The sequence below is a fragment of the Drosophila sechellia genome, chromosome 3R, assembly GCF_004382195.2.
Source record: "Drosophila sechellia strain sech25 chromosome 3R, ASM438219v1, whole genome shotgun sequence".
In the NCBI taxonomy this organism is placed as follows: Eukaryota; Metazoa; Arthropoda; class Insecta; order Diptera; family Drosophilidae; genus Drosophila; species Drosophila sechellia.
The window spans coordinates 13,579,310-13,593,156 of NC_045952.1; the positions used below are offsets into that span (position 1 = coordinate 13,579,310).

The 13,847-nt window shown below is 40.6% G+C and overlaps 1 protein-coding gene across 1 annotated transcript; it reads right to left on the minus strand.

Annotated features, from left to right (window-relative positions):
• Positions 1–10,988: 10,988 nt before the first annotated feature.
• LOC6606331 lies at positions 10,989–12,317 on the minus strand. Its single transcript, XM_002031100.2, has one exon. The coding sequence runs from the start codon at positions 12,185–12,187 to the stop codon at positions 11,093–11,095; it is 1,095 nt and encodes a 364-aa protein (XP_002031136.1). The 5' UTR covers positions 12,188–12,317; the 3' UTR covers positions 10,989–11,092.
• Between the last annotated feature and the right edge of the window lie 1,530 nt (positions 12,318–13,847).

Genomic DNA, 13,847 nt, shown 5'->3' on the forward strand with positions numbered 1-13,847 from the left:
TAGAGATACTACATGAGATACAAATGTATATATTATCTCATCGTAATTAAAAACTCGCCTTTAAACGTTTTATAAGTGCCAGTCAAATTAATTGCAAATGATTTGTAAAAACATCAGCCAGCAGTTTACAATTACAAACACACACACACCCACACACACACACGACCGTAAAAGCCAGAAAGCAGAGGGCAAAAACATCCGTAGAACTCGCTGAATGGCTGCTCCTTTGGATCCTTTGGATGCTTTGGATCCGTTTCCTCCCCTGCGGCGCTCAAAGGCTCGTGCCTTCTGATTAAAAATGGCGAGTGCCAGCTGCAACATCAGGGCAAATCGGTTGGAATGGGTTGGTTGGTAAGGTATGGCGGAGCGACCGTTTTAACCCAGATTGAAAAAACTCGAAATTAGTTTTCATTTATGTTCGCTGCTCGCTCCGCCCACAAGTTCGCTTTTTACTGCGCTGGCAGTTAATTTTTAATGGCTGGCATCTAAACTGTTGCTTGGCATGTAATTATGCGTGTTATGGCTTCCAAAGGCATCCAGTTAAGCGGCGGCAATGCCCACAACACAGGGCACAGAACCCACAACAATGGTCAAGGCAACTTCAGCGCTCGGTTATGCAGTTTGTTGGCCGCCAAATGCTAATGCATAAAACGCGCTCATTCTTAATGTGTTTGAACTCATATGGGCATGAGTGTTCCACAAATGGTTCTAACTGCTCTTTCGCTCATTTTTGCACATAAAATATATTAAGTATATCATTCTTATTCTGGAAATCTAAAGAAAACTGTCAAATTGAAAATCAAATTGTTTCAAGCCAAAACAGATTAAGACACTCTCCGCCTAAATTCAGTTAAACCCGAATCCTGTTGGCCCCTCAAAGGGTTCGGCTCATTCATGTTCTATCGCTCAATCGTTGTCACTCGACTGGGGAAAATGAGCGATTCGGACGGCGATAGCTGGGAACGCTTTTCCCGCCGATAAGCCAAACAATGTGCGAGCAAGTTCGAGCAGTGAGTTTCCATCGATTTCCGTTTAGCAAACGATGGAACACTAAAACAGAACAACAATATAGCGTTGCGAGCGGTTTTGTTGTTGATGTTCGATGGCTGCTTTTTGTAGACGCCACTTTCCCCTGCACTTTCACTACAGCATTTTGCACGTTTGCGTTGTTATCGTTTGTTTTCTGCTGTTGTGCAAATTATTACATTGACCCAGTAAGCAGGAATGGCTATACATATACGTATACATACGCAAATGGAGGCAGTGTATGGGTGGCCATAAAGAAAATCAGGAGAATCAGGAAAACGAATCAGAAGGCAAAAATTAATTGGGCCAGCGAGCAGCAAGAGTAATTAACTTAAGACTGTAAACATTTCTCTCAGCAATAAATGAGGTCTAGAAAACATTAAATATAGAAACCCAAAAGGGTAAAAAAGCGTTTTTATCTATCTATCTATCTATTATACTTGATAAATGAAAATTTTTAAGGTTCTCAGAATTAAATATGGAAATGTTTTATATTGCGGAAACAAATCTATTTAATTTTAAATATGAAATTGTCTTTATTGCTGAATAATGGAAGCAAATACATTTTTCCTAATCATGCTTTAAACTGCCATGACCCCCAAGTATTAATTTGATTCCCATTTGAAGCTAAAAAACTTTCGATGGAATTTGGCAGCAGTATTTTCTTGGCCCGCCTCCACATTTATTCAGTTTTATTCAATTTTTCCATATTTTTCCCTCGTATCTTCCGTTTCGTTTGCTGCTGTTTCTGGCTAAACCACAAAGCCTAATTCAATAATAGCCGCAAGCGACAACGTCTAGGCACAAAAAATTGGCAACAATTTAAAGCGTAACCGCAGGCGTTGTCCATATTTTTTTACCCACTCGCTTCTGCCTATTTCCATTTTTGCAGTTGTCCGCTGTAAGAGAAACAATTTTTTTTGCTCTCGTTCGGCCAATGATAAAACAAGAATGCCAAAAAAATATTTGTTGAGGCGTTGCAATTAATAAAGGCCACAACCACACACATTCGGCAGAATGGGATTGTATCTGTGTGTGTGTGGGAGCGAGCGGTGGAAGGACGCAGGACATTGACACGGCAACAACGGCGAGTAACAACTTGCAGCTTGTCCAGACGATTGCCGCAAAAAGCAACGAGGCAGGACTCACAAAAAAATTGCGGAAAGAAGGCGGGACCATAGACTTGCTTGCAACTGAAGGCACATAAATTAGGGGCGTGTCCGGGTGCCACAACAAATACGCAAATACACAGAGGAAAATCATAAGCTAATGAACAATTGAATAGGTTCCAAAATATATGGTTTCAAGTGCAGAATTAACATGTTTTTGCTTCTTTCATTGGAAAAATCTAGTAATATTACATTAATACATTATTCAAAAATTTATTAATTATATTTTTATGAAACTAATAGTTCATGCGTGTGTCTACAGATCAGAATGTACTAGTATATTTGCCTGCTAGTATCCCATTCTTTTCTTTTTGAATGGGCGTGTTTGCCGGCTGGCTGAGTAAATCTTCAATGTTGTTGCACAGGCGATAAGGAAAGATAAATGGGGCCTTAATGCAAAATAAATTAAGCACTTGTCGTGTGTATTACGGTTGGGGTGCTGGTGCTACGCGGCATGCCACGGATGACATTTGATTATCAGGCGGTTGCAGTGCGACGGCCACGCGACTTCGACGCGACTTTAACCGCGTGCGCGTTAAATAAATCAACGCCACTGCTGACATCCACATTTGCCTGTGCTTTTGTGGGAATTTCACTGTTCAAGTGCGGCATAATCCTGCCACCAACTGCGCCTTAATTAAAATTGGCTCAAAGAATGGCATTCCGGCAATGAGTTTAAGGTGCGTCCTACCCACGAAAAAAGGCTCGTTGCCAGAAAGCCGATAATAAATTCAAGGGAAATGCATTCCTTTCTACTGGGGTTAAAGCGAATTAAATGGAAATTGTAAGGTTCGGCTATGCTTTTCTGATATTAATTCAATCTTCTTATAGTTTTAAAACTACTGGGTTAAAAATATATGTGTATTGTATTTCATAAAGTTTGTTCAACGTACGGAGAGCTGTTTATTGTTCCATCAGTTTAATGAAAAATCACACGCGATAGCCACTTTTCCAATTAGGTTTACACTTCGAGTTACAACGGACTCATTCCAAAGATACATATTTTGATCAGTTGATTGCCGTCCGACGTTTGTTTGGCTCCGGTGCTTGGAACCTGCTTACCTGCCGAATGTGTAAATACGGAATTTACTTTTCATTAAAATAAATGAATTGGCCACACATGCCATGGGTTTTTTTCTCGCTCCCATTCGTTTCAATTGAGTTTTGCGCATGCATATTAAATGGCCGGTGTGACTGTTTTATTGGTTTATGCTGTTTGAACAGGCCAAAAGGGGTGGTTGCACGGTGGGTGATGGCATGGTGTAATAAGGCGGTAAGCTCGCGTGTTGTCAAGTGATTAGCGGGAACTACAACGAGCCCAAGTGGGCGATCCTTATCTAATCCATTTAAGAGCAGACATCCAGGCGTCTGGAAAGCCATAAAGCCTTGGACGCAATTAGCGGTTGTCTGGGAAGTTAAGCCGAAATCCAGACGGATTTAATATAATTCTCTTTCTATTTGCCCCTTTTTTTGTGATTTTCCATCAATTTCCACTTGACGCTGCATAATTAATGGCGGATATAAATATTTTTAAGCCCAAATGCGTTTGTTCAGTTTACTGGTTAATTCGTTTTGTTGTTTTAGTTAGAATTGCGAAGCGGATAGTTTTTGCCATATGCTATAAATTAATTATATTGTTTATTTCCGCTTGTTAATTAAATGGCAAGCGAAAAAACAGGCTCTGCATATAATTTTTAATTCACTATTAAATTAATATGACAAGCGAAAGGAACTCATTTGAAATAATGTGTTACATTTAGATCGAAAAAAAGGATTCACAGCAAGTGATTCCAATCTAAATCTATAGCTTAAACGTTGAGATACTCTTTAATATTTATTATTTCATTATATAAACAAATAAATTATATTACGTCTTTTAAATATTAAATCATAAACATTAAACAAATATTCATGTATTAAATTAAAACGATTATTTGCATAATGTCCTTTTTTTCGAAGATCTCGCCAAAGTATTTGCATTCAAATTGATTAATTTACATAGCCCTGTTGCGGTTACAAAAGTTAGATGGCAATGCCCTTAGCTATCCAACATAATGTATATTTTGTCAATTAAATTTGCCGCAAATGTTGGATATTAAACAGAAATTATTCCGCACTCGGCAAGGTGAAGCGAATTAATTGCATGTCAAACAACAATTGATGGGAATTCGTATCAATTGGGGGCCCATTGGAATCTTGTGTGATATGTGCTCTTGTTCTGGGGATAACAAGGAAATTCACTATGCGATATTGTCCCATCCTGCTCCGTTTTCCCCCGTTTCCCAGCTCATGGCCCCTTCCCCGATTTCCTTCTATTTGCCGAGCGGTCCTGCTGCTTACGACCTCAATTACATGCGCAAATAAACTGCAACAAACATTTGCCCAGAACTCATCACTCGAGTGTCTAGGGTTTGGGGGGGTATAGACCTCTGCATTTGTATCTTATTCGATGGAAAGACTATTCTTCTCTTGGTGCGAAAACTGGCTAAAATGCAAAACGGGACAAGAAATTTTAGACCCAGCCATCAAAATTGGGCTAGTAAAACCCTTTCCGCACCTGCAACGGAAGTAATGGTATTAGTGTTTTAATTTTTATTTGTTTTCGTAACTTTGCGGAGAATTGAGAATATCAGTTATGAGTCGATATTGCCTAGCCTTTGAGATCAAAAGTACTCATTGGAAGAGGGTTTTCCTCTGTGTGTAGACCCTATTCACCGCACCCTTGTCCCCCTTTCACAACCACACACCATTTTCCTTTTCTTTCCGAGTTGCGTTTGTGTGGGTGGTGTGGTATTAGAATTTCTATGCAAATGTCCTTGTCACATTTGGGGAATTTATTTGAAATACACGATGGCGCTTTCAAGTGCGGTGTGTGTTTGAGAGTCCTAGAACATCACGCATAATAAGCAACCAAAAATGAAGTTGTGATGTGTTACCAAAACCGTTTCCTCTTTCGGCTGTATCCAGTACGGAATCAAATTTATGACAACACTTGCATCACAGAATCACTTTTACCCTTTTCCATATGTTTTTTTAATGGGGTTTTCTTGTTTGCTGGTATGGTTACATACACTTACTATGATATTAGTAAGAAGCCAAACAATAAAGTTGATTTTGGTTCCGTTTATTCAATTTTCTAGTCACAACAAAAATACATTTAATTTAAGGTAAACTTTTAAATCATCGTATATTTTTATAATATGGTAATAAAAATTCCTTTTTCGGAACTCAGTATCGTGCAATTTGGTTTCTATGATTTACATGTGAATTTCGTCCGAAAGGCAAAGCTGCCACTCCGTCAAAAAACCGAACTTGTAAAGGAAATTGTGCCACACACACACACGAATGCTGCGTTTCATTTATGGCCCACACACACACACACACTAGTGCATTTTGACCTTCTTAATGTGCATAATTTGGGGGTTTGTCGGGTTGTTGCGCCTAATTGCAAGCATGCAACATGGCGCACAACTGGGCATCGATTGCATGCACCGTAAATCTTCCCAGGTATCCGGATAACTTTGGCCTGGCACTCGGCATTACTTTGCCTGTTTTTGGTTATTTTTGTAGAGAACGGCAGAGTGGAGGGAGCTCTGGGCATTAATTTCATATTATCAGTGGCCCAGCGGTTATAAAACGCGAGACCCAAACGGAACTTATGGCCAATGTGGCAGCACAAAAATGTAATCCCAACAGTATAAGTTTTGCGACTACTTTGTACCTATTGCTGGAAACATTAAAGATATTTATTTTCTACATTTTAATGAAACTATAATATTTGTATCTGAATATATTTTGCAATATTTATAAGATACAGTTAACAAGTGTACCCACATAATGGTCTGGTACATAATATAAAATACAAGAAATGGGTAAAGTCCAGCATACGTTTAGGGCCTCAATTTAATGGCAAAAACAGCGCCGGACCCGAATTTGAGCTAAGGCCAAAAGCAAGTGCGAGAGCATTACCTTTTGGCCCGCGTTTTCCCAGCTCTCTGGCTTTTCTACGATTTTCCTGGCATGGGAAACTTTTACTAGCGCGCATTTTCGATGAGCTCACGTGCTCACTCTCCCTTTCGTTCCTCGGCCCTGTGCGGACACAATTTCACACCGAAATGATTTCGAAAGGGTTTCCCCGCACCAGCACACCAGGTCTACTCACCTGGTCTACTTGAAATTTGAACGCCGAAAGATGCAAATTTACTATGCTCCAAAGTCGAAATAAATATTAGAGTGCAATAGGGCGGTAAAGTCTCGAAGAAAGTGCTTCGGTCAGCTCCCGTTTTTACCCACTTTCCTCGAAATTAACGTTTGCACTGGGCTTATGGCCTGGCTCGTTTCGGGGCCATAAAACTTGTTCATTCATAAATCATGCACAAAATTATTATCATTATGAAACTCGCCTTTCAGTATCATCAGATAGAACGGGAGCAGCAGAAGAAAAAAGTAAAACTTCGGTTGCAAAGGGTTAAGCGCATCAGGGAAAGATTTTTCTTCACTCCGCCCATTTTCCATTCTCTATTTTTTTTTTGCAGCCCTGTCCCAACGTTGACTTTCGTTTTTTCAATTTTTCAACATCAAGCCGGGTTGGGTTCTATGTGTGACAAAAGAAAAATGAATGTTGCATAGATTGGCGGCGTAGAGATTTTCTTTATTCCTTATACTCTCTGAATATATATTCGGTTTTTTACATTTTATCATGACATTTGAGAGCTTGCCCGGCAACTTTGATAATTTTCCACTTAATTTCATTTATGTTGTGTTGCCCGTTCTGAACAACCTGTTCCTCTATCATCCACTCGAAGATTTTCGAATTTCGAGGGTTAAAGTTTCGGCTAAGCGATGCATTTCAATCTTTTGCAAGTTTTCAGCACACTTTCTTCTCGGCATCTTTGGCATGTAACAAGTTTATTTCGTTATTGATATGTAGACGGAAGTTTTTGTTTTCTCTCGCAGTCCCAATGAAAAAAATCGGAACTGAGGATGTTGGCTTAAGGAGTACTCTATGCTAAAGTACATAAGGCTGTACAATCAGCTTATTTATGGTTTATGCCGAAAATAAATCAATGGAACAAAATGCTTAAATAAATAATAGTCCTCAAGTAAAAGTGTATACTTAGATTCACAAACTTTCACCAATAATACCAAACATAGTTGGTGCACCCTCGAATTCGATGCCCTGTAAATCCAGTTGGCAGAGTTTGATACGCGTATATTGTTCAGAACTGAAGGCCAAACCCCATTTAATTCCCACTCGCACTTCAACGGCAATAGGAATCGCAACTGCAGCTGAAGTCTCGCCTGTGTGGAGTGCATAAATCTTGCAGTTTGCGCGAATTACTTAGTGCAAAAAGAGGCGAAGAAAACTTTTAGCCGAGTACAAGAAACTAAGTCACGCCTACTCGAGAAGCTGCCAATATACACAAACCCACTCGATACCCAGCCCCATGCCATCCTTCCTGAGTATGCAAAATAGCAACAAGCGCATTGTGAACACGGAAATTGAATCGAAAAGCTGCTCCTGCTGCCTTAGCCGTTTTCTCTTCTGGTTCCTGTGGCAGTTTGCCGGAGCTCCGGGCCAACAAAAATACTCTGGCCATAAAGTAAAGAAAAACAGCAGCTAGGCAAATGTAAAGAGGGGCTGGGGGAAAACTTTGCACAGGATCTTGGGTGCTGCGAAAATGTCAGGCTATTGGATTTTACTGCCCAGCAAATTGGGAGCCACTGCGACTGCTCATCATTTCCCTAATTTTATGTGCTAATGGAAATCAACAAATACCAAATATCAATTACCTCTACAATTCTAATTCCTTTTGTTAATACTCTTAACCATTTTAAACAACATAAGCATTGAATTCAAGCCATGCCATTACATTGCAACTTTATTTGAATCGATCTGTTCCTCCAAGTGGAAACCAATTTTTGAAATATTTCCCCAAAAACTATTCGAGCAAAAATTTGATGTTTTTTATTGCGCCAGTAGTTATTTTGCAACTAGTTTTTTCTATTAAGCACTCAAAAGCATAGTTTCAGCTTCAGAACTGCAACCCCTCAATTTGAACCCCAATTTTCATTCAACATTCTTCTTGCGGAAATTCCGCTGCTGGCAGCTCAATCTTTTGCAATAGCCAAAAACACCAATTTGTTTATTTTCAATTGATTTTTATTTTCATTTTGCAACATTTGAATTTCACTCTCAACGATTCGAAAGAAGCACTTAACAAATGAAGTTTAATAGTTTTTTGAAATGTAATATGATTGAGCATATGCTAGGCTTAATTATTATTTTTGTATATTTCTTAGAGTGAAATTAAGTGAACGATACTAGTAATTAAGTTATAAGATATTCTTAACCTAAATTTAAGTGCAGCCATATGATCGCTTTCCCACACGATTATAAGTTTTTAATAATGCTACCACGTGGCTGACACTCAATTCCCAATCATTCTTTTCTGGACTTGACCCGAGCGTTAACCTGAACCTGAACGCTTTCATAGTTAACCACATGAAGAAACGTGATATGAGAACCTTTCTGGGTTCATTTGCGACTTTGCAGGCGACAACTTTGTGAAAAGGGTTTAGAACAGGAGATGGGAAAATATATCATATCCCACATCATACACAAAAAATTTGGGATTTTAGTCTCCGTCCTCAAAATATTATGTTCCATACTGGACACCGGACCAAACTTTGTGACATTGAATTTAAGGCATGCTGACAGGTCTGACATGTAGTTACATAACGAAGAGTCTATGTTCATGTTTCTATCTCTAGAGAACTAGGCTGTGAATCTGGGCTCCTGTCAATTATGAGCGGAGATACTACGCAGATGCCAGAAATTATTACATCAACTAATTGCAATTGGCAGTGAGTCGGTGTGGGTGTGGAAGTGGGGTTGCACCATCCACATGGGTTCCTTTTCTCGGGGCAGAAAAAGTTGAGCGCAAATGAGGCAAAAACCGTGGCATACTTTTCGGCGCCCAGCCTCTCATCCGCGCGTGTTTGTGTTGGTTTGTTTGCAAACGCTTAAAGGCAAGGCAAACCATGTCAATGACATCTGACACGTGACCCTTTTCCCATTCCACATCGCACACACACACGCACACACACACTGGAAGAACGTCACGCACACACACTTGCGCAAGCAGCCATAAAGCAATAACCATAAACATTTTGTCAGGACATCCAGAAGTTGTCCCGCTTTGTTGTAGTGCAACTCATGTTAAGAAAGGTATTTCGGACTAAGAGAAGAATGAAATGAATATGCCAACCAAAGTTTAAAATTTAAGTTAACAGAAGAGTTCTACTTATTATTAAAAAAAATAACAGTTACATAAAATAAATCTGTTAAAAAGTTGTATATCTAATGGCAATAGCGTCTAACTTAGTTGGCACCAGCAGCTATGTTTTATATTATTATAACACACAAAAATTAGTATAAATAGGTATCGTTTTGTTGGCATCATTTCGCCTTACTCCTACCCTGTTAGCCTTTGTCCTTTCGACGTGATTAGATGCGATTGTGCGTGCAATTGAGCGAAATTGATGGGCAATGCCGTTAAAAGGTATGGCTGGTCATGTCTTCGCCTGGGGTCACTTCCCCTTTCCGACGCCCTTTGACCCCACTGCGACCTCTGCTTTCCCGCTAAACGCTGCATTGGTTTCACTTACGACGTCACCATCATCGCTGCCATCGCCATCGACGTTCATAATTAATTTTCTAGTGAATTTACTTTCATGGCATTTTGGCTCGCTGAGAGTGGGGCAGCAGAGGAAAAGACCTACCGCTTTTCCGCCCGCTTTCCCAATTTTCCAGACCCCTCCCCCGCTGTGGGCACATGAAAGTTGTTACAGCTTGGGCATTTATTTTAATTTGAAAACTATTTCCCCATGCCTTTCGACGCGTCGTCTTCCTGCTTGACTTTAGTTGGCTTTTTATAACATTATTTTCCGCAATATTGCGTATACGCAGCGTCCGCCGCTTTCGTTTTAATTTGTATATGGCGTGTGGCCGGCAAGCGGCTAGTGCCGCCATTCGGGGCTTGCCCCCGAATCGAAATCAGTTATAAATATTAGCACACAGCCCCCATAATGGCAGCATAATTGTGTGGCGTGCCTGTTTTTTGGCGAGGCCAATTTTTTGATATCCTGGCCAAATGAACGTTCACCTTGCAGTTTGTCGGTTTGTCGGTGGCCCGCAGGCTATGCAAATACGTATCGAAATACCCGGCGTAGTTAAGAGCGCAAATTATTTGCACGAAAATATTTTTATGCCCCGAAGACTGGAGGCCGCCGGGTAACTTCCGGAAAAGTCGTCCAACTTGCCACTTGGCGTGTGTGGCGCACATTTCGCTCCTCGGGGAGTCGTTGCCCCAGCCAAATTCCAACTGCCAGTGGTGCCGCTTTTCCGGGATGCCCAGGAAATGAAGAATTGCCTCACAGCGAGGGGATTCACTGAAACTAAATGGTAAAAACCATTGCTCCACATAAGTTGACAATTTATTTCAGTTGGCTAGGGTAGATAGCCAAGTAGAAAGCCATCATGATCTTAATATCTTTTGGGCTTGCAACAAAAATTGGCGTCGAAACTGGTTAAGCAGAAAAAAAGTCGAATTGGTATCACTATCGGACATAATAAAAGGAAAATAAATTGGAAAGTAGCCCGCCCCACGAGAAGTGGGAGTATCAGAAAGTGGAGGTATGGTTTCTGCAGACCGGCGATTACCTTTGATTGGTCACTTAAGCAGCGTTTTCGTTCCTGGATTGTTTTTTATTGGCAAATGATTTATATAAAGTTATGTAGTAGATACAAGGTCAGTCAATTCAACTGGAAATTTAGCGCAACACTATTGAATCAGAATTGTATGGTCTGCATTGGAGGCTTCCACGCGAGTTGACTATTGATCATTTTTAAGCTTCTTAAAAAGAGCGGCAGCAGATTTAAAGTTGACTCTTCTACAATCTGGGTTCTCCGTATTCAATGAATGCACTGGAGTTCGAGCCACTGGTTGATCCGTATTAATAGGTAGTGAGGGATCCGATTGCAGAGCAATTTTGGCCTCGAAAAATTGTTTTGCACCACTGACACCGACTTTGGACACGTCTACCGCTTTACTCCGGGCCAAACGCAGCCGCTCCCGATCTAAAAGATGACCCTTTCGTAGTTCCAAGCGGTTCAAAACAGTTCCGTAAATAAGGAGCGCGTGGCAGAAGGTTAGACGTTCTACGTGATTTCCCACCACATGGCTCATTACGTTTTTGGCAGCCAAATGGGTTTGTGGCATCTCCAGTTTTTCCAGGAATCTCTTCAGTTCGCCCAGACTTATGTACCCATCCAGGTCTTCATCCGTCTGCGTGAAACATGAATAAGCGGTATCTATTTCCTTGTGATTGAACCAAGCCGAGAAGCGTTGGTGAACTTCATCCAGACTAATTTCGTTATCACAGTCGCTGTCTTCGGAAGTGACATTCAGTGGTCTTTTCTCCATAACGGTCTTGTTCTCAATACTTTGATATATGGAAAATCCTTGTAACTGATTCTGATCTTTATCCAGATCCCGATTGATAAAAATATCGATTGGAGGAACAATAACAATGCCACTATCCAAACTCAAGGTGGATGCGTGGCGTATGTCCCTGCAAAGGATCGCCTGTCGCATATACCCGTACGAGCAACAGGATGTAAAGGATGTACCGGAACTCAGCTCCTCCACCTCCTCGATCTCCTCATCCGTGTCATTGAACTCTTTCGGTGTTATAAAGCCTTTGATATCTTCCGCTACCCCTGGAGCTTCCAATGTTTTCTGCTTCTCTTCTGGAGCCTCAAAATTTTTCTCGGATACCTCTTCGGTGTTCAACGTCCTGTCTATTTCATCACAAACCATCAACTTTTCTGACTCGATTTTCGGATCATTTTCGAGCGAACTCTGAATTTCGTTCGACGTTGCTGCTGGGATTTTGATTTGGTACCGGATGCTGACTTCCTCTGACATAGTTGCAATGTATTTGGTTCTTAAATATAATAGAAAAACAATAATTTTGTTTGACGCAAACCTGTACAAATGTATAAAAAGATTTTTACGATTATTGAACCACTTTAAATTTTTCTAAAATGACAGTTAAATCAACAATGGCGGATAAATAAATATGTGTTCTTTGATTTAGGTAATGCAATAAAAACCACATCTATAATTTCCAAGTAAGTAAGTATTCATATTAGTAACCAGGACTGTTTACTAAATTGATTGAATGGCTTTCATATTCTCCACTCACAAGGTCCAGCTTTTTACGGTCGGGGTTCCTGTGTTCCCAGTCCATTTCATATTAATGGCATAGGACGCCAAGTCGGCACGTCTTTTCGGTGCGGACCCCGTTAGCATGCCATGGCCATAAACAGTTAATTAAGCTTTTATTGGTTACTCTTTTTGGTTGGCGCACAGACGACGGTCTGACTGTCTGACATTTCACGTTTTATTTGACAAACAAGCGGCCAAAAAGTGACGACCATAAACGTTGACCCAAGTCGCCTTGGATGCGGCTATGTGGCTATATAGCTTCTGATCCACCTCCGACATTCGCAGGAGCTATTTGCCGTGTCCTGGCCGCTTACTTTTTTTTCTGCCTGGCTTATTTATTCACTCATTTCGTGTGCAAAAATATTTGGTGATAACGAGCTGGCAGCCCACGGCTACTTGTCATGTTTAAACCACATTTATTTGCCGCTGCCTTTGTCCCGGCGACAATAAAAAAGTGTACGTATTACGTATATATAGGGGACTTTTTTGTTTTGCAGCTCTTGTATTTATTTGGTTTTTCTGTTTTTTTACTGGACTACCCATACAAGAAGAACGAGCTGCGAGAAATGTCAGAAAAATGTTGCGGGTTTCAGCATTTAATTTACATAGCAAAGTTTTCCTTATTTCGAGAATTCTGATTATAAAATTGCCGGCGAAATGGGAACTTGCAAAAGTGCCTGCAACTGGGTTAAGCCAAAACATCGACGGCCAGATAAAACGCCAAAAAACGAACAGTTTGTCCTGCGAAAAGGGTCTTGAAAAGGGCAGGCAGGCAGCTGGTTGCCAAAAGTTGTGTGACCTTTAATCGCTGCCCACAAACGAGAAAAAGGGCGGGGAAATAGGGAAAGGATTTAATTATATAAAACAAATACTACTAAAAATATATTAATAAGGTAAAATAGTTGGCATTCTTTTTTAGAGGTGGCAAATACATTCTAGCCCCTCTGGAGAGATTTCCGTTTGGGGAATGCTATGCACCTGAAAAGTCTGCTTTCGGGCAGAAGAAACTTTTAGTTTGGCCTAAAAGTGTCAAAACAACTGGCTCGGAAGCTGGTCCGCCCAAAGAAAGTGTAAGTTGTTGATTTCTTGAGCCAGTGCAAGCCAGCATTGGAAGTGGGAACACCCACAAGAGCAACTCTGCCATTTGGCCAATGGCCAAGAGTCACTTTTTGCCAGCGGGCTTCGACTTTCGGGCAGTTCATGAAAAACTGCAAGTGAAAATGAAATGCAGGCTGGCGCATAAATTGCAGCCCAGCTTGCCCAGTATAATATTTGTTGAAAACAAATAAAAACGGGCTGATTAATGATTGGAATTGGCACTTTTCTCTCCGCAGGACAAGCCATAATAAATCTCAAT